The sequence below is a fragment of the Gadus morhua genome, chromosome 15 (genome assembly GCF_902167405.1).
Source record: "Gadus morhua chromosome 15, gadMor3.0, whole genome shotgun sequence".
Taxonomy (NCBI): Eukaryota; Metazoa; Chordata; class Actinopteri; order Gadiformes; family Gadidae; genus Gadus; species Gadus morhua.
Genome location: NC_044062.1, coordinates 10,019,205 through 10,043,878, shown reverse-complemented (window position 1 = coordinate 10,043,878; position 24,674 = coordinate 10,019,205). Strand labels below are relative to the sequence as shown.

Sequence of the window (24,674 nt, the reverse complement as noted above, 5' to 3'; positions counted from 1 at the left end):
CTGAGGTGATCCAGACGCTGCAAATGAGCCTCTGAGACCTGAGCGAACAAAGGGTTGGAGTCGTTTTACATGTTTTAAACAATTTAATCAAAATGCACACAACAGTCGTCTGAACAACGGCACCTCGAGCAAAAAACCTCGAGTACACTCTTTGGAAATCAACCATTTGGAACCTCAATACAAACATGTGGGTTGTCCTGGGGCCCTAACTACAGGGATCTTCCTCCTGGGGTCACACTCCAGCGACCATAGGGTCAGGGGCCGTCCTCCTGGAGCCCTACTCCCGGGGCCCTCCTTCTGCGGCCCTCAGTGCCCATCATCCAGGTGTGCTGGTGTTCACACAAAGAAGGTGAATCTCATATTGTAGAACAGACCCCCATCATAGACCTGCAGCAATACAATGATCAGTGTGGTCAACATGAGCATGATTATAAAGGGTGATGAAGGGTTAATTGAAGAGGTCAACAGCTTGATTCTTATTATTAGTTTAATCTAAGTAATCAACCCACACCTGGTGGCATGTCATGGGATCTTTAATAGAAGCATTGTGACATTGGTTTAACGGACAGATTTCCTTCATATAAGTCTGTAAAGACTGGACGGTGGAAGATATTTCACACCATGAGATACATATTCAACAAGTCACAAGATGTATTCCAGGTATCATGACATCGTGGGGCACTGAGGATTATACATGGAGGTCAACCCGTCTAATGGAGATCTATCGGGTCCCAATGAGCCATCGCTTAGGAAGGGACTCTTCAGTGTTTCCCACAGACCAGGTAGCAATGTGTGGCGCCGGTGGGGGAACGGAGTGTCCCGGTGCCGAGTCGGTCATCGGGGTGTATGCCGATGTACGAGTGTGACCAGCGGGCGGCGTTCAAAACACACACTATCTGAAGCTGCCATGTTAAATAAACACCTGTATGCTAATCTATAGTCACCTGCTGAGACAATTTTAAAGCTACAAGAAGCATTTGAAATTATTCAGCTCAATCTTAATTAATTAAAGTAAGAAAAGTAAAGTAAGTTTTTAGTTGTCTTTAACAGATAACAACTAAAAACATTTTTACCAGAACCCTGACTGGTTTCATTCCCTGCCCCAACTCCATACATTATAGGCAGGCCAGTATAATTAGTTTGCTCATACACATGCCTGGACTTCATGTTGGCGGAAGACCCTGAATTTTACTAAAGCTGGGAGGTATTTATTTCAAATACTGAACTCAAGACCTACCTCAACCAATATCAACCCGTTATATTTAACTTTTTTGGTAAAACTAAATAGTATAATGTAACCAGGGCTCTAAATTAACACGGCTGGCATTAATAAAACGTACTAGCCAATTTGGCCGGTGATGCATGAGGCAATCAAGTCAGTCAGAGCCGCTCTACTGTCCTCGCTCCCTAGCAGTACTGACTTCATTTCCCATGAACAGTAGGGGTGTGCCAATATCGATACTGCGACATATCGCGATATTTCGTCTTGCGGGACGTTATCGATATGCTGACGCCAAATATCGATATTTTAAGGTCCCATGACATGAAAATCTCACTTTATGAGGTTTTCTAACATAAATATGGGTTCCACTAGCCTGCCTATGGTCCCCCAATTGCTAAAACTTGCGTTTGGTGTAAAACGAGCACTAGCTGTTCTGCTCGCCTTTGAAAAAACAGAGGCTCAAGTGCGCTGATTTGGAATGTCTGTATTCTTGACGTCATCAGGAATCTCAGCTCCTCCCCTTACTCTGCCTGGCCCGCCCAGAGACGTTGGCCCGCCAATGAGACTCGACCGTGCGAGCGCCACATGTGTGTGTGTTTGTGTGAATACACACACTGTAACGCAAGTGTTTCTTGTCGGTTCTTTGACGCGTCTTGTATTTCCACAACGAGACTGTTGTGGGGGTTATGTTATCTCAGCCATGGTTGAGAAGGAATTGGGAGAAAGGAACTTTGGTTTGACTCGCTGAAGTACATGAACTGCGTCATGCCGCCGGTTGCCGCGAGGCACCATCGCCCGGCAGCGGGCAGCCGGCAGCAGGCAGCGCGCGGTTCAGTCGACTTCAGGTTGATGTGAAAGTGGAAGAACCAGAGACGTCGCAGAACCCGACAAAGTCGTTTGTGATTCATTATATCGTCTGGAGGCGCACACCGCTTTTGGCCGTGATAATATGTATTAAATGATATAGATATCTATGTATTATATGATATTATTTAGATATAGAGCTCCAGGACTGTATCGCAAGTGTTGTACACTCTCTTGTTATTTGGATAACCGTTCTGTCGGACTCTCGTCTCTGGTATTTCTACAACGAGACTCGTATTGGGGGTTATCTCAGCCAAGGTTGAGAATGAATTGGGGGGAAGGAACTTTGGCTTTGACTCCCTCAAGAACATGAACCACGACATGGAGGAGAAAGGGATTGTTGGCGGCGAATGTCTCCAGCTTGAGACCCGCTTAGGGACCACCGCCGGAGGCGGAGGTGCCTAAGCGCTGCCCGGGAACAATCCCTTTCTCCTCCTTGTCGTGGTTCAGTCTACTTCACATTGATGAGGACGTTGAAGAACCAGGAACGTCGGAGAACCCAACGCGGTCGTTTGAGATTCATAATATCGGCTCACACATCTTTTGGCAGTTATAATATATATTATATGATATAGATATCTATGTAGGCTATATGATAATATTTTGATATAGAGCTCCAGGACTCCCGTGTGTTCTAGAATATTTACAGAACACGGCTAAAGGCTGTGTGCGCCTCGCCATTGCGATACATCCACCGTAAACAGAGCGAATGAAACTAAGCAATGAAATGTTTTCTGCATTTATGTTGTTTTCTAATTTTCTGTTACTTTGCATAAAATGTTTTTGTAATAAATTCTGAATTTCTTCAGTGACACAGATATCGTGATGTATCGTGGGTGAAATTTCTTGCAATATATCGAGCATTGGTGGTTGCAAGAATAAAGTACCCAGCCTGTCAAGAATCGGTGGCCGCTTCATTCCATCATATTCCGACCTATAAGCAGACTCACTGTCGGTCAAAGTGAAGGGTCATGCCCCCGAGAGAGCATCGGCCCTGGAGGGAACGTATCACCTGTGCTCCTCGGTCTGGGAGCCGACAGCAGGAAAGATGTAACTAACCATCTCGTAGTTGGAGGCGGAGCGCAAGAGAGTATACGCACACATTTCTTTCATGTCCCTTTACGGGTTCCGTATTAAATAAAGTATATTATTAAGAATTTTTTGGTATTTATTTGAGATACATTATGGTTTTTATTAATCGAGCAACAGAAAAATAGATAATCGTCCAATTAGTCATTAGATTAGTCGACTAATCGATAAAATAATCGCCCGATTAATCGTTTAATAAATAATCGTTTACCCCCAGCCTTACTATGCATTAACATTGTAATACTTTGTTTTAAAAGCATATGACTCAGGGATGTGGGTCGGGAAGCAAGTTGGGTACATTATTTAAATAATTAATACTTGCGGTCCGAGTTTCGGTTGGGTTGGTTGAAAACGTCCAGCAATCGCAGGTCGTTTATAAGTGTACCCGCGCACCACTGGTATGTATGTGCGCGCTTGTTTGTGTGTCAGTGTGTGTGTGTGTGTGTGTGCGCGCGCGCGTTTGTGAACGAGAATGACAGGGAGATAGAGTGCTATGTGGAGATGAATGAACGGAACGATATTTATATTTCAAAACTTGATTCTTTGGCGCTGCACCCCACATTGGTCTAATTGTGGGAAACAATGGACTGAATCCATCAGATAACCCTCCGTCCGAAATTATATGAAATGTGTCCGAGATGAAACAATCCACTTTTACGGTGGGCTGTGACATAAACATGTATCTTGGGTCATCCACTCAGACCAGCTAAAGACAAGACTTTAAGACAAGACTTCAATGTGTGTGTGCGTGTGAGTGCGTTTACATGAGGTCCTCAGAAAGCCCAGCGGTCCTCGTCTCTACGGCCCCTCCCTCCTCCTCGACCACCTCCTCCTCCTCGACCACCTCCTCCTCCTCCTCCTCGACCACCTCCTCCTCCCGCTCCTCCTCCTCTGGGCCCGCTGAGCTCGCGGTCTCTCTTGTGTTTCTCATATCTCTGCGCCATCATCACCAGCTCCTCAGGGACCTCCTGCAGGGAGACAGCATGGAGCACAAGAGGCTGGTGCATGAGGCTGGTGCACGAGGCTGGTGCACGAGGCTGGTGCACGTTGGACATATCCACCCTAACTCCAGATAAGTTGTCTTGTTGGGAAATGCAATATCCACCCCAAGCATTAGAGTTCTCCTGGAGCTTTCTGGGACTGTACAGCTTGTAGCTTGTGTAGCTTGTAGCGTGTGTAGCATGTGTAGCATGTGGCGTGTGCACCTGTCCTGCCCGCTCCAGGATGGTGATGAGCTCGCCGGCGTTCCTCCAGTCCTCTCGGGTCACCAGCGTCACGGCGAAGCCAGACCGCCTGCAACGGCCCCCGGTCAGCAGGCAGCAGAGTGCTCAGGGTTAGCATGGAGGGCGTTAGCGTGTCCAGTGGTTGCGTTTCAAGGGTTAGCTGGATATGTGTTAGCATCTGTCAGTGCGTGGCGTTTTAGCTTGTGGCGTGTCCAGTGTCAGCGTGTCCAGTGTTCGCGTGTGACGTGTCCAGTGTTAGCGTGTCCAGTTTAAGCTTGTGACGTGTCCAGTGTTAGCGTTTGACAGTGACTGACCCTGTCCGGTGTTAGCGTGTCAGCTTGTGACGTGTCCAGTGTTAGCGTGTCCAGTGTTAGCGTATTAGCTGGTGACCAGTGTTGGCGTGTGGCGGTGACTGACCCTGCGCGCCCGGTGCGGCCCACGCGGTGGACGTACTCCTCGATGTTGCGCGGGAAGTCGTAGTTGAAGATGTGCGTGATGTCGATGACGTCCAGGCCGCGCGAGGCCAGGTCGGTGGCCACCAGGATGCGCACGCGGCTATCCTTAAAGTCCCGCAGCGCCTCCTCACGGTCGCACTGCTCCCGGTCGCCGTGGAGACTCTGGACGGCCAGACCCCGCAGACACAGGTCGCTGGAGAGGTCATCCGCCCTAAGGGACACACACACACACACACACACACACACACACACACACACACACACACACACACACACACACACACACACACACACACACACACACACACACACACACACACACACACACACACACACACACACACACTGAGGATGGCCTGGTTCTTAGCAAGCAATAATACATGGTCATTAGTGTCTTTGGCTCACATGATTTTCTTTCCGACGAAGATGAGGACCTTGTCGTTGGGCTCCATGTTTCTGATGAAGTCGAAGACGTAAGCCTTCTTGTCCTCCTCCGTCACGAACAGAACCGACTGGTGCACTGAGGTCACCGCCTGGGGACAACCAGCCGCTACAGACTATCATGCTACTGGCAACACAACCGGCTGCTTACAACTAGCGTGCTACTAGCAACACAACCTGCTGCTACCGACTAGCATGCAGGAGCAACACTAGCTGCTTCTCAAAACTAGCATCCTGATGCTAGAAACTAGCATGCTACTGTCATGCTTTTAGCAACCTTCTACTAGAAGCTAGCATGCTACTAGCAACCAGAAATACAACAAGCTAATAACAACCAGCCTGCTTTTAGCAACTAGCATGCTATTAGCATCCAGACACCCAACCTGCCGCTATAGATAAGCTTCATAACGTGCTTCTAGCCAAGGGCAGGTAGAGGAGCTCACCGCCAGGTCCAGCGTGCCCACGTACACCATCATGGGGTTCTTCAGGTACGACTTGGCGAGCCGCCGCACCCCGGGGGGCCAGGTTGCGCTGGGTGGGGGGGGGGACAGCGTTAGTCACGTAGCGGCTCCCCTCATCACAGTGTGAGGGCGGGTACAGCTCACCTGGTCATCACCGTCTGGCGGTCCGGACGGACGTCCAGCAGGATCTTCAGGATCTGAGGCTCGAAGCCCATGTCCAGCATCCGGTCCGCCTCGTCCAGGACCTTCAGAGTAAAAGCCCAGAGTCAGACGGCTCACACGACACAGTGCTGGCACAAAGGTGACACGCGAGCCCAGAGTCAGACCAGAGCAGCCAGACATAGCCGCCCCGACCGACAGCCGAGAACTGCTCCTTGACACCTCTCATCGAATCTAGACTCATAACATAGATGACCCGCTTTAGATTTAAACCGGTGACTCATAGTGAGCATACCTGAATAGTGAGAGTGGCCACGAAAAAACAATCCTAGGCACTAAAAAGGTGGATTATCAGGTCCTGCTTGGGGTCGGTTCCCCTTGCTGAGTACATCCTGACCCCCTGCTGGCCGCTCAGTCCCACATTCATGGGGAGAACACCGTTCAGCCGGAGCGTCCAAATGCATCTACTGTTGGCCATTTCTATCTGATCCTCTTCCTCTTCACTCAACCACTAGCGTACGGTCAGAGCCTTCACTCACCATTACGGATATTTTCAAGCCAAGAATCCCCCGCCGATATGATGCAGTCTTAAGTTTGCAGTTCTTTTGCCATCTTGTTTTTAAGACTCGATAAATCGATTGACGAATAGAGCTCGCGTATACAGCCCTACATCCGTCAAGAACCCACTCACAATCAATCGACTCAACGAGTCGAAAACAAGATGGCGTCGACGGGTAAACTACTGAAGGTGTTATGGGTGCATAAAATGTAATTTTCAATAAACCATCTGTACTTTCAAAGTTATCAATGCCTCGTTTTATTTGTCAAGACCCTCATTATACTACCGAGAAGTGTCGGGCTACCTCTAGCCTTGTATTTGGTTTAAAAAAGCAATTTCTTTTTTACCATAAGATGCCCTTAGCATCATGCATAGCATTTTGGTAGAATCGTCTAAAAACAGCCAACGTTGTATAGGCGTTTTTTTGCTCCCCAGCGAACGTTAGAACTCGTTATCATACTAAACATATCCCAGATCCATTTGTCACCGATTTCCTCTTTAAGGGGACATTTATCCAACCCCACCCTGAAAGATATCCTGGCGCCTGTTGGTTCTTATAGGAACCTCAGCCGCCGCATGAGTTGGATCACCGTCCCGTTAGGAACCCCGCGGTCCTCCGATGGCCTGCAGGCTGTAGACCCCACCTACACATCGCTCTCATCGGCCTGGTCTACGGGGCTAGGACCCCCGGCTGTAGAGCCCCGGCTCCAGACCCCGCCCACATCTCACCACGTAGGTGATGGATTTGAGGTCGATGAGCTCGTTCATCTGCAGGTCGTTGAGCCGTCCGGGCGTGGCTATCACGATGTCCACGCCGGCCTGCACCTTCTTGATCTGGGCCCTCCGGTCCCCGCCCCCGTAGATACACACGCTGACAGACGGACGGAAGGACACTCTTCAGAGGGCGGATACTGTTTATGGTTCAATTTAATGCAATGTGTTTGGTACTTTATTAGGGGTGTGACGAGATCTCGTGCCACGACATCTCGCGAGATTAAACTTGACGATATTACCCGTCGCGTTAAAAATCTGTCTCGCGAGATTTCTGAGCTATCCAAACTTCTATTTGTGGCCTGTAGGGGCAGTAATGCGCCTTTGATACGTCTAGCCTGCCAGAACCTTACGAAGGAGAAGGAAAAGAAGAAGAGGAGGAGAAGGAGGGGAAGCAGGGGAAGCAGCCATAGGCAGCCAGAATGACGTCGGAAAATACCCCCGCCACTTTTAAATGATTTGCTTGGCAGCATTTTGGGTACCCGGCGGAAATTCTGAATGGCAGTAGAGTGACTGATAAGACACGGACAATACCAAGTTGTCAGTGACATACTTGGTCAGACTCTGTTTGCACTATTTGCACTCTGTATTGATGGAGTAGAACTTTGATTTGGTTTTGCACATAATATTGTTTGCACTTGAAAAAAAAGATAATTATTTAATTTAATTTATTTTACTTCAACTATTATAAATTTTAGTTTTAGTTTCAATTTCATGAACGTTAAGAGTTCTAATAAAACATTTCAAAATGCATGTGCAACTCGGTTAAATAAAAGTCTGTTGCTCCAGTCATATATTTTGTCATTGTAGTTTTTTTTAAAATCTCGTCTCGATCTCGTGAACCGAATATCGTGTCTCGTCTCGTGAGCCGAGTGTATTGTCACACCCCTATACTTTATACACCTTCAGCTTTAGGGATCTGACTGACGAGAGGAGCCATGCTGTGTGTGACCCCAGCTCTGTGTGACCCACGCCCGGGGTGACCCCAGCCTAGGGTGACCCCAGCCCGCGGTGACCCCAGATGTACCTCTTGAAGCCCTTGTAGCTGTATTTGCTGCATTCGGACTCTATCTGCAGAGCCAGCTCTCTGGTGGGGCTCAGCACCAGCATCGCCGGACCCACACGGTCCGCCCTGGAGCTGAGGAGACAGCACACAGCTAGAGGACACAGGACACCGGAACGGTAGTCAGGTAGAGGACAGGTGTCCAGAGACAGGTAGAGGACTGTGAGACAAGTGGTGAAACTTACACAGGCTGTCCGTCCATGTGGATGAAGCCGGGCAGCAGGTAGGCTAGGGTCTTCCCTGTACCAGTCTGGGCGATCCCAATCAGGTCCTCACCACTTAACAGGACTGGCCATGCCTGAGACTGCACACACATACAAGTTCGGGGCGGGTCCTTCCTGTCCAGGGTGGGCTAGAGCTATCTGAATGGGGGTGGGGTTCGGGGTGTGCCTTATCTGTAGGGGGCGGGGTTAGCCCTACCTGTATGGGGGTGGGGTTCGCCCTACCTGAATGGGGGTGGGGTTCGCCCTACCTGTATGGGGTTCGCCCTACCTGTATGGGGGTGGGGTTCGCCCTACCTGAATGGGGGTGGGGTTTGCCCTACCTGAATGGGGGTGGGGTTTGCCCTACCTGTATGGGGGTGGGGTTTGTCCTACCTGTATGGGGTCGGGTTTGCCCTACCTGTATGGGGTCGGGTTTGCCCTACCTGTATGGGGTTGGAGGTGGAGGTAGCCCTACCTGTATGGGGGTGGGCTTGGTGAAGCCCACTCTCTCAATGTTGTCCATGATTCCCGGGTAGGGCTGGAAGGCCTCCAGGAAGGTTCGGCAGGGGTTGGGGAACGGACGCTTCCCTTCCTCCTTCAGGTCATCCACGAAGATGTTATTATTCTCCTTCCTGTAGGGAACAGGAAGGTCAGATGTCGCGAACAGGAAGGAGGACAGCGCGTCGGGAACAGGAAGGAGGACAGCGCGTCGGGAACAGGAAGGAGGACAGCGCGTCGGGAACAGGAAGGAGGACAGCGCGTCGGGAACAGGAAGGAGGACAGCGCGTCGGGAACAGGAAGGAGGACAGACGTCGGGAGAAGGAAGGAGGTCAGACTTGGGGAGAAGGAAGGAGGTCAGACTTGGGGAGAAGGAAGGAGGACAGACGTCGGGAGAAGGAAGGAGGTCAGACGTCGGGAGAAGGAAGGAGGTCAGCCGGCGGCGGCGTTGGGAACAGCCATGATCCATGAGCAGCTCACCTCCAGTCCACGACCTCGGCCTCAGTGAGGGTGGAGACGCTGTCGGCCTCCAGGTAGAAAGCCTTCTTAATGGGAGGCAGGTCTGGGGTCACAGAAACAGGCTCCAGGTCAGATGTTAGACATGGTATAACACAAGCTCTGCTAACCTAATCTAGAAATATGTAACATAACCTAATGTAGTAATATGTAAGATGACCTTATTTAGTAATACTACTCAATCTAGTGATACGTGACCCAATCTGGTACCATGACTAATCTAGTAACATGACCTAATCTAGTAACATGACCTAATCTAGCGATATGCAACATAACCTAATCTAGTAACATGACTTTATCTAGCAACATTAAATAATCTAGCAATATGTAACATAGCCTCATCTAGTTTCATGACCTAATCTAGTTACATGACCTAATCTAGTGATATGCAACATGACCTAATCTAGTATCATGACCCATGTAGTAACATGACCTAATCTAGAGATATGCAACATGACCTTATCTATTAACATGACCTAATCTAGCAACATTAAATAATCTAGTAATATGTAACATGCCCTAATCTAGTATCATGACCTAATATAGTAACATTACCTAATCTAGTGATATGCAACATGACCTAATCTAGTGATATGCAACATGACCTAATCTAGTTATGTGTAACATGACCTAATCTAGTAATATGTAAAATGACCTAATCTAGTAATATTAAATAATATAGTAACAAGAGCTAAACTAGTAATATGTAACATGGCCTAATCTAGTGATATGCAACATGACCTAATCTATTGATATGCAACACAGCCTACCCTAGTTATATGTTACATAACCTAACCTATTAATATACGCATCAGGACCAGCACACTGTAGCCGTCCCCAGAGTGGATGCGCTCACCTTTCCACTTCATCTCCTCATACATCTCCCGGTTCTCCCTGATGTTGGTCCAGTCGATGGCCTCCCGGGCCGGAGCAGCAAGGGCGGAGGACTGGAGCTGGGCGTCCGTCCAGGAACTGCCCTTTCTCGTCTCTCCTCCTCCTCCAGCGAAGCCTCCTCCACCACCGAATCCGCCTCCTTCTCCTCCACCGAAGCCTCCTCCTCCACCGAAGCCTCCTCCTCCACCTCCTCCTCCTCCTCCACCGAAGCCTCCTCCTCCACCACCGAAGCCTCCTCCTCCTCCACCACCGAAGCCTCCTCCACCACCGAAGCCTCCTCCACCACCGAAGCCTCCTCCTCCTCCTCCTCTGCCAAAGCCTCCTCTTCCTCTGCCACGACCTCCAGCAGGAAACAGGAAACAGAACCAACCACAATGATGGATATGAGGTGACAGCAGGGCGGGGAGGTTGGCTCCAGTAGCTACCGACCTCGTTGAGTCCACACACAACTGTCAGATGTTATTAAAAAATAAAATAATAATGTAAATAAAAACTTCCGGAATTGAAATGTATCAAGCTTAGGGCTTGGCGATATGGGCCAAAATGAATATCTCGATATTTTTTTTACTATATCTCGATACATACATATATCTCGATACATACATACATACATACATACATACATACATACATACATATATATATATATATATATATATATTTTGAATCTCCTCTAGAGCACAAGATAAATGCTCGATTCAACCATGTCTGGCATAATGTTACGTCATTATTAATTCTAGTATTCCTGAAACATAAGTCATGTAGATTACATGAAACATATTGTTTAAACTCATTAGTGCTTTCTATTGGAACAATTTACAACTTGCACATAAGAAAAGGAAAATCACAGCAAGTTAGATTTACCAACACAGCATTTATTCAAACCGCTAATTATTTATTAACGGTTTGAATAATAATTATATATACACTGCCAGACGACGGATCCAGTGCTATTCTTTTTCTAAACCAAATCCTGTTTCCAGCCTTTTTTCTCTCTCTCGCTGTTCTCACTCACCGGTTGGAGGTACACACACCTACAGCAGCGCGCCTTCCAGACTACGTCACACACGCGCGTCTATGAGAATGACGCAGACTCGCAACGGGCAGGGGGAGTGAGTGTGTTTAATGCATGAGTCTGTGAGGCAGAGAGCCACAGGAAAGAGCGAGAGAAGGGAACACTGTGCGTTCACACCAAATGCGACATTTGTCGCCCGTTCGCGTCGTCGCCGAAGATTTGTCACGCCACAAATCATAATCTGTCGCTGTGCAAGTTTTGTCGAATTTGTCGCGCCACAACAAGATAACCACCATTGGCCATTGGCCGTGATATTATAGATACAATTCTATTATATTGTATACTATTATATATAGAGCTCCGGGAGTCGCAAACGGCAAAATTCACTTTCTCCTCCATGCTGCAGTTCACCCCGGACTGCACTAAACTGAGTTTGACGCTGATTGGCTGTTACGTAACACATGTCACTCAGGCCTAAAAAAAAAATTATTTGGTTCCTGTTGGTTGTCAGTTGAGGTCATGGGTAGGTAGGGAATTTAATTTATATTTTATTTTTTCCAGCGGCAGCGAATGATCGGTAGGTTGTTTTCATTTAAAAACGAGAAATTCGCTCATCCTTGTACAGAATGAAGAGGTGCTTTTTTTTTTTTAAAGCTCATAAAATAATTTGGGTCGCACATAAATTGACAGGGTCGGTCGGAAACAGGAACCAAACCAAAAAAAAAAATTAGGCCTCAGTGGCCACGCTGTTGAACGCTGATTGGCCGTCATCATGCGAAATTCGCGTCAAAGATGAAATATTTCAACTTGAGCGAATTTGTCGCGCCTCAAATCCTTGTGAACGTGCTCGACTGTGCACGGCAAAAGTGTGGCGCGACAAATCAAAACTTGTCGCCGGTTTTCTCTCGCGAAAAATTCGCCCGATACGCGTCTACGTTCACTTTGTATGGGATCTTGTCGCCCCGTCGCGTTTGGTGTGAACGCATAACGAGTATGCCCGCGGCGGTAAAAAGAAACAGATTACGTGCCAACTTGTATTCGATGTTCGCGACAGGGGCATTTTATACATCCCCTGGAGAACATCTCGCGATATATCGCATATATTCAATTATCGCCCAGCCCTAATCAAGCTACATGAATGTACTTTAGACCCCTGGGGGGCAGAAAAGATACTTCCCCACTTGGTTTAACAACTTCAACAATATATTTTGGCCTGAGGCATTCTGGGACCGTCCGTTTGGCAAACACTAGATGGACACGGAGCACTGAATGACGTCTAATGTCTTTCGAACACCTGCTGTTCTAGGACATTGAGATCACACAGAAGAGATGGTGGTCAGGACGGAACAAAGATACGATCGCCATTCCGCACTACAAAGACTGTCGTTGGCGTACTGCGTTCTACATTATATACCGTTGAACCGTTTTTAACTGTCTGGTTGCCTCACCACGGAGGCCGCAGTGGTCTTCCTGCACCAGCTCCTGGATCAGCTGGCGGGCCTTCTGCTGGTCGTCCGGAGCTCCGTGGATCACCACCGTGCCCTCGTAGTCGCCCTTCTGGATCTGTAGCCCATCAACAGGTTCATTATGTAGTGTGTGGACCAGGGCTCTAGCTGCCTGTGGACCAGGGGTCTCACTTATAACTGTACGCACAAAACGGGTCTGAAATTGGGGTACGTGACATTCCACACCACGGTTGTGATCTATAAAAAAAATAAACTTGACGGGAGAATGTGCGCAGCCCTAGGCAAACTCTGACCCATGCGTACGCATGGTTTGGAGGAAAAGGAGAATAGGCGACACAGATGGTGTGGTGGTGAACTGAAGTCAGACAGAAGAATTGTAGAGTGAGAAGAACGATTATGTTTTATCATCGCCCTTCATAAATTTAATTTCAACCCGTATCATGCGTTAAATCTATGTAATCAGAATAATTTAAGTAAACTGCGTTATTTCTCATTTATAACTCCAGAAACATCTCCTTAGAATAGAAATAAAAAGAAAGTCTCTATAATTAATCGCGTCACTCCATACTGTCCACTGACGGCGCGACTAAATGGAATAAAGCATCTGTCCAACACGTCTCAATAACAATGTCAATTAAATCCCAAGTGTGGAAAACCAAGCCACACTCCTCAGCACAATCGTTGTCCGTTACTCTTGATGCTTTTCATGACAAATCAGGCATTAAAAAGGGGTTATGTTCAAGAACATTTTACGTGGGTGATTACAAACTGATTATCCAAGGTGTTCTCGGTCAGTCTTATTACCGTAACCCTAAATACAGACGTGAGCGCCGTGGTAATGCTGCACCATATGGCACTTCTGGCGGACCATGCAAATGGCAGGATTCGGAGGGAGAGGGTCTTTAGGGACCATAACGATTTATTAGTACATAAAAATATGTACCTTTACGTCAGACCACTTCTTTTTAATTCTGGGTCTGTGCGCTCCGTGCTACTGACAGAGTTCACTGCTGCAGCAACATGTTGCCACTCACTCTGCTTTTTGTTGTTGGCGATCCCAATCCCGTGACCGCCGAACAAAACTACTTTTCGGGTCTCCACCTCACCCACAAGTGTCTCCACTTAAACCTACTTGAAATTTCGCTTTTCTCAGTCCTTCCACCATTGTTTCCGACAAGACATAATACTTGCAACTGAGTCTGTTTTATATGCAGATCGCATTCATGAAGTCATTTGCATTGACCATTTATGGTTAAAAAGGGGCGTGTAAAGGGCGGAACGTGAAGCTGATTGCGCACACTTGTAGGCACTCTGTGATTTATAAAGCAAAAATTGCGTACGGTGTGCGTACGCAGGGTCTTGTCAGTCTGAATATTTTTTCCGCAAAATTTGGCTTTTGGGCGTACGTACACTTTTAGTAACGATCCCACGCAGTTTTATAAATGAGACCCCAGGGCTCTAGCTGCTAACACACATATTACGACATCTATATACTACCAGCGGTCTAGCAGAAAGGGGCTGCTCCACCGTATTAAGCAATCTGCTGTATCTGTAAATCTTCCAGCTATGATGCGAGTGTTAAGATACTCGAGAACCAGACCCTGGTTCTCCCTATCTGCAGGCGGTCAGACCACCTGCTGACGTAATCAACCGCTAGTTTATGGCTGCGTTTTAAATTAAACGTTTTATTTTAGTGTTGGACTGGACATGCTGGAGCTGAGGGGTATGAGGGACCTCTGACCCCGTCCGGGTATCAGGACCAGCCCGCTAATAACCACTGGGACTTGCCTTTATCCGCGCCCCAGTACCTTCTTCCAGCTCCCGGATCTTCTCTCCTCCACGACCTGGGGGGTTAGCAGGGTTGGGTGGGTTAGCACGTTAGCTAAATGAGCGGTTCGCTCACGTATTGGCGGGACTTGGCGGTTGGTCTTAATATCATCACACCGACACCCGGGGCTGTAAGATACTGACCTATAATCCGTCCAACATACTGGTTTTCAACAGTGAACGTGACCGCCGTGCCGGACTCGAAGCTACCGGCCGCCCCCCCACGGCCCCGCCGGCCGCCGTCGTCGCTCCGCCGGTCGGTCCCTCCGTCGCCGCCCCGCCACGGAGCTCCGGAGCTCACTCCGTAACTCACTCCGGAACTCACACCAGAGAACCCCCAACTGACGGTCTCCTTCCCGTGGCCCCCCACTGTGGCGGTGGCGATGGCCACGCCGCTACTGTCGTACTCATTCTCCCAGTCCGACATCTTCACTGAACTTGTTCAGCACGTGTACCAAGATGTCAGCATCCGGTGACCTCTGACCTTCAGAGCCTTTAGTGAGGATAAAATACTTTACTTCGATTAATAATTTATGGATAAAATACTTTACTTCACTTAGTCATTTAACTGATAAGTTAAAGAAATAATGACAGTGGTCGTGCAAATTATTTCATGAAAACAACAAGCTGTGGAATTTAATTTAGCTTAATTAAAAAAATTAAAAAATATTCGGACAAGTTAACGGTAGTGTAGTTGTTTTAGTTTATTGATACAATAATATATTTTACAATATTTATTTTCCTATTTCGAGAACATGTGAATAAATGAAACATCTACGTCACGCTGTCACGCTCCTAACAGAACTACAGAACGTCTCCCAGAACCCAGATGGAGTCGTTCCTTAAAGGGGGCCTATTATGCTTTTCCGTTTGTTCCTTCTCCTATTGCGTCATTGGCCTGCAGGCAAACACACTCAAACATTAACCCTTTCAGTAAGAAGGCTGGTGGTTTGGCTTTTAAACACTCAATAGTAATATTCGTTCAAATATAAACGTAAAAAAACATGTTAACTTAAGTAGACCCAGATCTCAGCAGTGTCACAAAATAATTAAAAACATAAGACGTTGGTAGCACATTTAAGTATACAACTGAAGTGACAAAAGTACATGATGGCAGCTTCAATCTAAGAGGTTTTAATCATAGTTTCTGCATATATCTTCTTCAAAACATTCAAGCACTTCAGCAGCAACATGGCCCCAACATTCATCTTGCCAACACCACTTTCCCCCCTAAAGGCCCTGTGGCAGGAATGCATGCTGGGATATGGTGTTTAGTCCAGTAGATTCGGGATGATACAGTGATATCAAGGTTTGGATCGGTTGTCACAGCCTTTCACCACATTAGAACAAGAAAACTCCTTTCATATATTTGAAAGACTTTTTAGTGATGACACCCCCTCATTATCATTAGTGGCAAAACGGTGCAAATAAAAATAAACAGCATTAAGTGTCCCAAAAGCGCGAAAGCGCCATCTGCAGGCCATCAGCAGAATAACAGCCGCCGCTGTGCGATATGAGTAGGGTGCTACCTGTAGTAAAGGTGAGGCTGTGAGGCTGGTGCTACCTGTAGTAAAGGTGAGGCTGGTGTTGCCTGTACTACAGGTGTGGCTGAGCAGGGCGTTACCTGTAGTACCGGTGAGGCTGAGTGGGCGGGGCCCAACTGTCATACACGTGACACGGTGGTTGATTGGTGAGTCACCCAAGCAGCTTTTGAGTACAGTACATTTACAGTAAAAACGAGAAAATTAGCTTCTTCTATCAGACAGGTATCATTATTTAAATGGTGAAAATGGTTGTTTCGGTTAATTGATGAGGGATATGTATGAGGGCATGGCTACGGCTAGTACCTCTCCTGTTAGCATCACAGAGGCTAACGCTAGCGGCTCCCTTGTTAGCATCCTTATGAGTTAGTATATTCCGTGTTAGCACCACAGTGGCCAAAGCTAGCATCTCTTCATCTGGCAGCCCATTTATCTATGTGTCACTTTGGCTTTGATTGGTCGATGCAGTTGTGTGCGTGTGTATCTGTGTCCCATCTCATAGGTTTGTGTGCGGGGGGTAGTTCCTCGTCCGCACCCCCCCAGCAGGACCACCAGGCAGGAAGTCCACCTCCGGGGACAGGAAGTCCACCTCCTGGGACCGGAAGGGAGATTCCTCTGTCTCCGGATCTGGCCGGCCTCTCAAGAGTTGCCCCCGGTGATCGTGGTCGCCGTGACAACCGTCACCATCAGGACCGCCATTACCATCAGTACCATGGTTACCATCAGGACCCCCAGTATCCCCCTCGGTCCCCAACCCGGCGGCCCAGCTCAGGGGCCTGGGGGCGGGGGCGGGGCCCCGCAGTGCCCGCCCCACCTCCAGGCTCAGAGGTCGGCTCCAGGCCGCCTCTCCTCTCAGACCCGCCCTCCCCCGCAGAGGCACCTTCCCCTGGGAGGGGCCGGCTTCGCTCTCCCCGGGCCCCACCACCACCACCAGCGGGGGGGCGCGGCCTTCTGCCGGCCCCCGGGCCAGGGGCCCACCTGGGGGAGAGGGGGGCAGCCGGGGGGCAGTCCTCCCGACGGGGCGGGGGGGGCAGCAGTCCAGCGCGGGGTAGGGGCAGTCGGGGGAGAAGAAGGGAGAGGGGGTGAGGGAGGCGGTGGAGGGGGGGTAGGAGGGGGGGGCCGAGTCAGAGGAGGTGGAGCAGCCCCCCTCCCCGTCCTCCTCCTCCCTACCCTCAGGACTCCCTCCCTGAGGAAAGCAGGAGAACGAGGTCTGGTAGGGGGGCTCTTCCCCCTGAGGGTCGGGCGGCTGCAGGGAGGGGCGGGGCTTGTGGAGAACATGGCGGTAGACCTCCAGCAGGGAGTCCAGCTTACACTCAATAGACGACACCTGAGAGAAGGAGACAGGCAGTTATACACCTGTCTGTCTGGGAGTGAGCTATAGACACTCTATAACCCACCTGTCTGTCTCTCCACCTGTCTCTCTAACTCACCTCTCTGTCTCTCAACACCAGTCTGTCCCTTCCACCTGTTGGGCTCTCTCACCTGTCTCTCCACCTGACTCGCTCTAACTCACCTGTCTGTCTCTCTCACCTCTCTGTCTCTCCCACCTGTCTGTCTCTCCCACCTGACTGTCCCTCTCACCTGTCTGTCCCTTCCACCTGTCGGTCTCTCTCACCTGTCTCTCCACCTGACTCGCTCTAACTCACCTGTCTGTCTCTCTCACCTGTCTGTCTCTCCCTCCTGTCTGTCTCTCCCACCTGACTGTCAATCTCACCTGTCTCTCCACCTTGCACACCCTCCCCAGCATGCTGAGGTCGTCCATCATCTCTCCGTCAGCGATCATCTTCTCCCTCATCCTCCTCTCGACCGAGACCTGGCCTTTACCAAGGATGTGGTCCACCCTGACACGCAAACACACGCACACACACACACACACACACACACACACACACACAGGTCCAGTGATTAACCTGTGAGTGGACACTGAACAAAGAGTAGTCGTTAGTTTCAGCCCCACGTCCCATGACACACGGCCCCAGGTCACATGACACACGGCCCCACATCACCTGACACACAGCCCCACGTCACATGACACACAGCCCCACGTCACATGACACACGGCCTCAGGTCACATGACACTGGTTCTCTACCTCCTGGTCTGGCTGGAGGGTGGAGTGGTTCTGGTTGGTCCGAACAGAGAGAACCAGGTCACATATACTCACACACAAACACACATACATAAACAAACACATACAAACTCACACACAAACATACACGCCCACACAAGCCTTCACAGATGCATGCATGCTTAAGACACGCACACACAGTCAAGGTCCGGACGTGCTCGTTTGGCTGCGCCACGATGTCCAAGGACTGCAGTTGAACTTTAGCAGCGACTGCAAGGCAATCTTAGGTCCATAGGTTAAGGGTGTGAGGGTGTTAGGGGGAGCTAGGGTTTAGGGTTTAGGTTGCTTTAGGGGTTAGGGGGCTTTAGGGATAGTTAGGGATTAGGGTACGGTAGGGTTTAGGGTGCATGAGTGTTTAGGGTGCTTTGGGTTGCGTTGTGGTCCATTCGGGTCCGTTGGGGTTTGGGTTTTAGGGTTTAGGGTTTAGGGTGCGTTGGGGTTTTAGAGCCCGTTAGAGTTTAGGTTTTAGAGTACGTTAGCGTAGGGCTGGGCGATTAATAGAATTTTGATCGTAAAATGAACATGATGATTCAGGTTTTATTTTTTTATTTAATGTTTTATAGAAAGGGCAGAAAAGCTGGAAACATATCTGTAGATTATTTTAGTTTGGAACATTTTATTTTTGAAAATTTTGTGTATTTTTTAAGGCGAAATTTCAAAGTTCTCAGTTACAAAGTTTTTTTTGGGAGAGACATGCTGAATAAATACAACATGTTTTCAAACTCAAAAATGATCGTTTGAATAACCGTGATTGCAATATTGACCAAAATAATCGTGATTATGATTTTTCCCATTATCGAGCAGCCCTACGCGTTGGGGTGTTTGGGTGCGTTGGGGATTTAGGGTGCGTTGGGGTCTGTTGGGGATTTTGGGTGCATTGGGGTGCGTTAGGATGCGTTGAGGGTTTACGGTGCGTTGGGGTGCGTTAGGGTGCATTACGATGCGTTGGGGTGTGTTGGAATGCGTTGGTGTGCATTGGATGCGTTGGGCAGCTTTGGGGTGCATTAGGATGCGTTGGGGTGCAACAGGGTGCGTTGGGGTGTGTTGGAATGCGTTGGTGTGCATTAGGATGCATTGGGCAGCTTTGGGGTGCATTAGGATGCGCTTGGGTGCGTTAGGATGCATTAGGGTGTGTTTGGGTGTGTCAGGGTGCATTAGGCTGCGTTGGGGTGCATTAGGGTGCGTTGGGGTGTGTTGGAATGCGTTGGTGTGCATTAGGATGCGTTGGGCAGCGTTGGGGTGTATTAGGATGTGCTTGGGTGCGTTGGGGTGCATTAGGGTGCATTAGGGTGCGTTTGGGTGCTTTAGGATGCGTTGGGGTGCATTAGGGTGCTGGGGTGCATTGGGGTGCACGGTGGGGTTGCATTCGGCGGGTGGAGCTAACCCCTGCGTGGCGGCCTGTCTCCGGCGGGTCTGGCCGTAAGAAAAGTGATGAGAGCGAGTCTTCTTCACCGGCCGCTTAGGGGGACCCACTACCTTGTCCAGTCTGACACACACACACACACAATCACACATTTGCATACATACACACACTCACACACACACACACACACACACACACACACACACACACACACACACACAGAACCGAACCACTCCACACAGGATATACAGGGTGATCATACTGAAGCTGGAAAGGTCAGTAACAAAAGTAAGAACAGGGATTCGCAAAAAGTGGGCCACGCCCTCGTTGGGCTCCCCCCATCGCTGGCCACGCCCTCGTTGGCCACCCCCCCACGCTGGCCACGCCCTCGTTGTTCTGAGGGGTCACATCTGCCAAACCTCCGTCCTGAGACCAAAGCCTGTGAGTCTTGTTTCACGGCCTCATTGGTCAGATGTTGTTCATCTCTCCAACACAACATGAATACTGCCCAGTCAGTGAATACATGTTGGAATTATTGTGTTTCTGGGCCGTAACTTGATGCTTCATGGGGATCCTCGGAGGAGAACAGCTGAGAACCAATCAGAATAGAGTAGAGTACCAGAACGATGCTGAGGAGGGGGGGAAGGAATGGGGTTCCCGGTACAGGGGTGATTAGTTGTGTCATCACAGAGTTGTGACACAAAGGGTGTGCATGTCTGTCTGTCTGTCTGTCTGTCTGTCTGTCTGTCTGTGTGTGTGTGCGTGCGTGTGTGTGTGTGTGTATGTATACCTGTGAGTGTTTGTGTCTGTGTGGATGATGCTGCGTTTGAATGTGTGTGTGTGTGTGTGTGTGTGTGTGTGTGTGTGTGTGTGTGTGTGTGTGTGTGCGTGTGCGTGCGTGTGTGTGTGTTTGTTTGTGTTTACCGGGACTGCAGGCTCTTGATCCTACACAACATGTCCAGGTGTCCAGCCGAGTACTGCTCGATGACGTCCTTCACGTCGTACGGACGCAGGGTCTCCTTGAACTTCTTCTTAGCGACATGGAACCTCATGATCCTACACAGACACATACAAAGACACAGACACACACACAGGTACACAAACACACACACACACACACAGGTACACACACACACACACACACACACACACACACACACACACACACACACACACACACACACAAACACACATTGATAGAATGAGTGATTGTAGTTAGTGCATTCCTCCACCAGAGGGGGCAGCAGACCTGTTCTGGTATTTAAAGAGAGGAGAACGAGCATAACAACAGATCAGGTGACTTAATGTATTCATAGGAAACCAGAGAACACGACCCTTCTGTGAGATACCCCCTAAACCTTCTGTCTGAAGGCCTCTCCGCTCCTTCAGAGTAAAGGTCCCTTCAGAGTGAGTAAAGTTCCCTTCAGAGTAAATAAATGTTCTTCAGAGTGAATAAAGTGTGTGAAGGCTCCTCATAGTGATGAAGGTTCCTCAGAGTGATGAAGGTTCCTCAGAGTGAGTAAAGGTTCCTTCAGAGTAAATTTCCCTTCAGAGTGAATAAAGGTTCTTCAGACTAAATAAAGGTTCCTCTGAGTGTGTGAAAGCTCCTCATAGTGATGAAGGTTCATCAGAGTGATGAAGGTTCTCCAGGGGGTGAAGGTTCATCAGAGTGATGAAGGTCCCTCAGAGTGTGTGAAGGTTCCTCAGAGTGTGTGAAGGTTCCTCAGAGTGTGTGAATGTTCCGCAGAGTGTGTGAAGGTTCCTCAGAGTGTGTGAAGGTTCCTCAGAGTGTGTGAAGGTTCCTCAGAGTGTGATGAAAGTTCCTCAGAGTGTGTGAAGGTTCCTCAGAGTGTGTGAAGGTTCCTCAGAGTGTGTGAAGGTTCCTCAGAGTGTGTGAACCGGGCCCTAAGGTGAATGTTGACTCTGGTCCTCTGTCTGTTTCCCCTCAGCGGGGGGCGGAGCCTCCTGACAGCTGATCTGCTGGATCAACACTCTCTACAGCCGGGTTCAGAGGTCAGCACCTGACACCCTGGGAACCGGCCGGGGGCCGCAGGCCACTGGTCAGGGCAGCTAGTCAGGGGCTACTAGTCAGGGTTAATAGTCAGGGTGCCTAGTCATGGGCTACTAGTCAGGTCCGCTAGTCAGGGGTTACAAGGCAGGGGATACTAGTCAGGGGCTACTAGTCAGGGTTAATAGTCAGGGCTGCTAGTCAGGGCTACGAGTCAAGGTTATTAGTCAGGGCTACTAGTCAGGGCCGCTAGTCAGGGCTTCTAGTATGGTAGAACATAACGGAGGCTTAGGGAGTTCTTTGCCAACAAACTCAGGTTCTGTTCCTACTCTATGCAAGTTGTACTAAAGCCTTGAACATTCAAACCTAGTCCTTCTTGACCTCTCGTATTTGGTATTTGGAGTATTAGATTGTGGGTTTTATCCACAACACTAGTCAGGGGCTACTAGTCAGGGCTACTATTCAGGGCTACTAGTCAGGGTTACTAGTCAGGGGGTACTAGACAGGGTTACTAGTCAGGGGATACTAGTCAGGGTTACTAGTCAGGGCAGCTAGTCAGGGCAACTAGTCAGGGGTTGGAGGTTCATGAGTGACAGCCAATAAGAGCTCACCTGACAGCTCGGATCACGCCCTTCAGAGGAGCTGATAGGTCGTCCACGGTGACATCACAATGGCAGCCCCGCTCGTCAAAAGAGTCCTCTGACTGCATGCCTGGGTCTACGCAAACACACGCACGCACGCACACACACACACACACACACACACATGCACATGCATGCACACGCATACACACGCACGCACACACACACACACACACACACACACACACACACACACACACACACACACACACACACACACACACACACACGCGCACACACACATGCACACACACATAGTGCATAACCATTATATGCTTTCCAACAGAGTATCTGAATAACTTATGCGTCCCAGTCCATGTCCCAGTCCGTGTCCCAGTGAGACCCAGTGTGTGACCAGTATGTGTCCCAGTTTGTCCCTGTATGTGGACCAGTATGTGGACCAGTATGGTCCACATATGTGTCCGAGTATGTGGACCAGTGTGTGTCCCCCCCAGCCCCTTACCCTCGGGGGCGCGGCCCTTCAGCCGCAGCGAGGGTCTGAACCTCGTCCGGTCGTTGAAGCTCCAGCTCTTCTGGACCTTGGCTCCGCCCCCCAGCTCGGCCACGCCCAGCAGTTCCCCAGCGGAGGTGGGAGGGGGCGAGCGCGGCCGCTGGTCCGCCCCGGGGGGGGAGCGGCTCTTGATACTCTGACCGCGGGGGCTCGCCAACCTCACTCGCTCCTTAAAACTCAACTTCTGACTGAGAGAGAGAGAGAGAGAGAGAGAGAGAGAGAGAGAGAGAGAGAGAGAGAGAGAGAGAGAGAGTGAGAGAGAGAGAGAGAGAGAGAGAGAGAGAGAGAGAGAGAGAGAGAGAGAGAGAGAGAGAGAGAGAGAGAGAGAATAAGGTTCAAATTCTGTGTGTGTGTGTGTGTGTGTGTGTGTGTGTGTGTGTGTGTGTGTGTGTGTGTGTGTGTGTGTGTGTGTGTGTGTGTGTGTGTGTGTGTGTGTGGGTGTGTGTGTGTGTGGTGATACAGACCTGTATGTCTGCTCTCCTTGGTCTTTCCTTGGAGGTTAGTGGAGAAAAGAGAGGAGGAGGTGGAGAGGAGAGGAGAGAAGGGAGAGAGGAGAGGAGGAGAGGAGGAGGGGAGAGGAGGAGGGGAGCGGAAGGAGGTGGAGCAGAGGAGGGGAAAGGAGGAGGAGAGGAGAGAGAGGTTAGTCTTATTATTCTACAAGGTTCTACAGGGAACACTAACATTAGGTCAGGAAGTTAAGATTCAGCCAATCACAGGCCATTTCCAAGCAAACATGCAAAGGCTAATCAAAGGTCATGCAAAGGTCACCCACAGGTCACCAGAGGGAGGAGATAGGAGGTGAGGAGGAGTTCTGTCACCGCGCAGAAGGAGGGCTAATGTTGTGCTAACGTTATGTAACAGTGAGCTAACTCTTGGTGGTTTGTCATCGATTTGAAACTGGTCTTAACTGGTTGAACTGGTTTGTCCTGGTGTGAATAGAGCAGTGGTCGTGGAGAAGAGCTGAGCTCTCGGAGTGCTAGGATGTGGCAGAGTGCAGACAGGGGCTGTTTCCCAAAGTGAAGGCTGCAGCCTTGCTAGGACGCGGCCTTGTTAGTCGCGTCCTATGTAGATGAGACTAGATTGCTAGCTCGAGCGCTTCCTAGCGTTTGTAACGTCGGACTTTGGGAACGACTTGGTAGTGTGGAAGCGCTTCCGCTTTTTAATACTGCGTGTCCGCTTGTAAACACATGTGCGCTTATGAATAAAACATGGCAGCAATCAAGCTGATCGATATTTATTTGACTTTTGTCTGTTATGAATGCGGTCATGTCTCCTTCGCATGGAGCCTCTTTGGGGAAGTCACAAAAGCTTTGTTGTGGTTGATCGAATTGTCTTTATTAAAAGGAAAATCCATTCAATTTTTATAAAACTAAGTGAAATTGTCTGAGAACTTAATTCATGTATCACATTTACAGTACGGTTGATTACTATTATGCAGGGGGAAAAAGACAGAAAGAGATGATAAACGTGTATTTATTTGGATATATTATTTAACTGATCTGATTCATTCATTCATATATGCCTACAATCTACCAGTGCTTTGAACACATAAGTATATCATATAAAATACAATTATATACGTTCATTAAAAATTACAAACATTGCAAATGATCGGTTGTGTGCATTAATTTCACAACATTGGCTAGTGGCACTATCCCTTCCACCGGTAAACAAATGTTTGTGCGCCACCCTAAGGCGCACAAAAGCCTCCGTTTGCTGGGCTGACCCTAAAAAAACCGATTCAACACAAACATAAAT

The 24,674-nt window shown here is 49.1% G+C and overlaps 2 protein-coding genes across 2 annotated transcripts in view; both read right to left on the bottom strand.

The window, feature by feature from the left end:
• Positions 1 to 63: 63 nt before the first annotated feature.
• Positions 64 to 15,193, bottom strand: ddx43 (DEAD (Asp-Glu-Ala-Asp) box polypeptide 43). The gene is made up of 16 exons (XM_030378796.1): positions 14,871 to 15,193; positions 14,688 to 14,743; positions 12,885 to 12,996; positions 10,381 to 10,533; positions 9,489 to 9,570; positions 8,986 to 9,142; positions 8,493 to 8,611; positions 8,272 to 8,382; positions 7,203 to 7,344; positions 5,900 to 6,000; positions 5,738 to 5,825; positions 5,259 to 5,386; positions 4,816 to 5,064; positions 4,381 to 4,468; positions 3,940 to 4,143; positions 64 to 387 (listed from the first exon to the last, which is right to left on the bottom strand). Exons 1-15 carry the CDS (start codon positions 15,151 to 15,153, stop codon positions 3,949 to 3,951), a joined length of 2,064 nt encoding a protein of 687 aa, XP_030234656.1. The 5' UTR covers positions 15,154 to 15,193; the 3' UTR covers positions 64 to 387; positions 3,940 to 3,948.
• A 1,570-nt stretch (positions 15,194 to 16,763) lies between these two features.
• The window catches only part of LOC115560359 (potassium voltage-gated channel subfamily KQT member 5-like), a 23,554-nt gene continuing 15,643 nt past the window's right edge, over positions 16,764 to 24,674 (bottom strand). The window contains exons 9-15 of the mRNA XM_030379758.1: positions 23,381 to 23,407; positions 22,869 to 23,104; positions 22,376 to 22,481; positions 20,681 to 20,812; positions 19,778 to 19,879; positions 17,982 to 18,108; positions 16,764 to 17,594 (exon numbers count right to left, since the gene is read on the bottom strand). Coding sequence (XP_030235618.1) covers positions 16,764 to 17,594; positions 17,982 to 18,108; positions 19,778 to 19,879; positions 20,681 to 20,812; positions 22,376 to 22,481; positions 22,869 to 23,104; positions 23,381 to 23,407 — 1,561 coding nt within the window. The remainder of the gene's footprint in view (positions 17,595 to 17,981; positions 18,109 to 19,777; positions 19,880 to 20,680; positions 20,813 to 22,375; positions 22,482 to 22,868; positions 23,105 to 23,380; positions 23,408 to 24,674) is intronic.

Excerpts from the sequence above, each read along its gene's own strand:
- ddx43 (XM_030378796.1), bottom strand. The coding sequence starts at position 15,153 with ATGTCGGACTGGGAGAATGAGTACGACAGTAGCGGCGTGGCCATCGCC. Across the intron at positions 9,143-9,488 it reads GCCGAGGTCGTGGACTGGAG|GAAGGAGAATAATAACATCT; the intron begins GTGAGCTGCTCA and ends TGTTCCCTACAG. Across the intron at positions 5,826-5,899 it reads CGCCAGACGGTGATGACCAG|CGCAACCTGGCCCCCCGGGG; the intron begins GTGAGCTGTACC and ends CCCCCCACCCAG.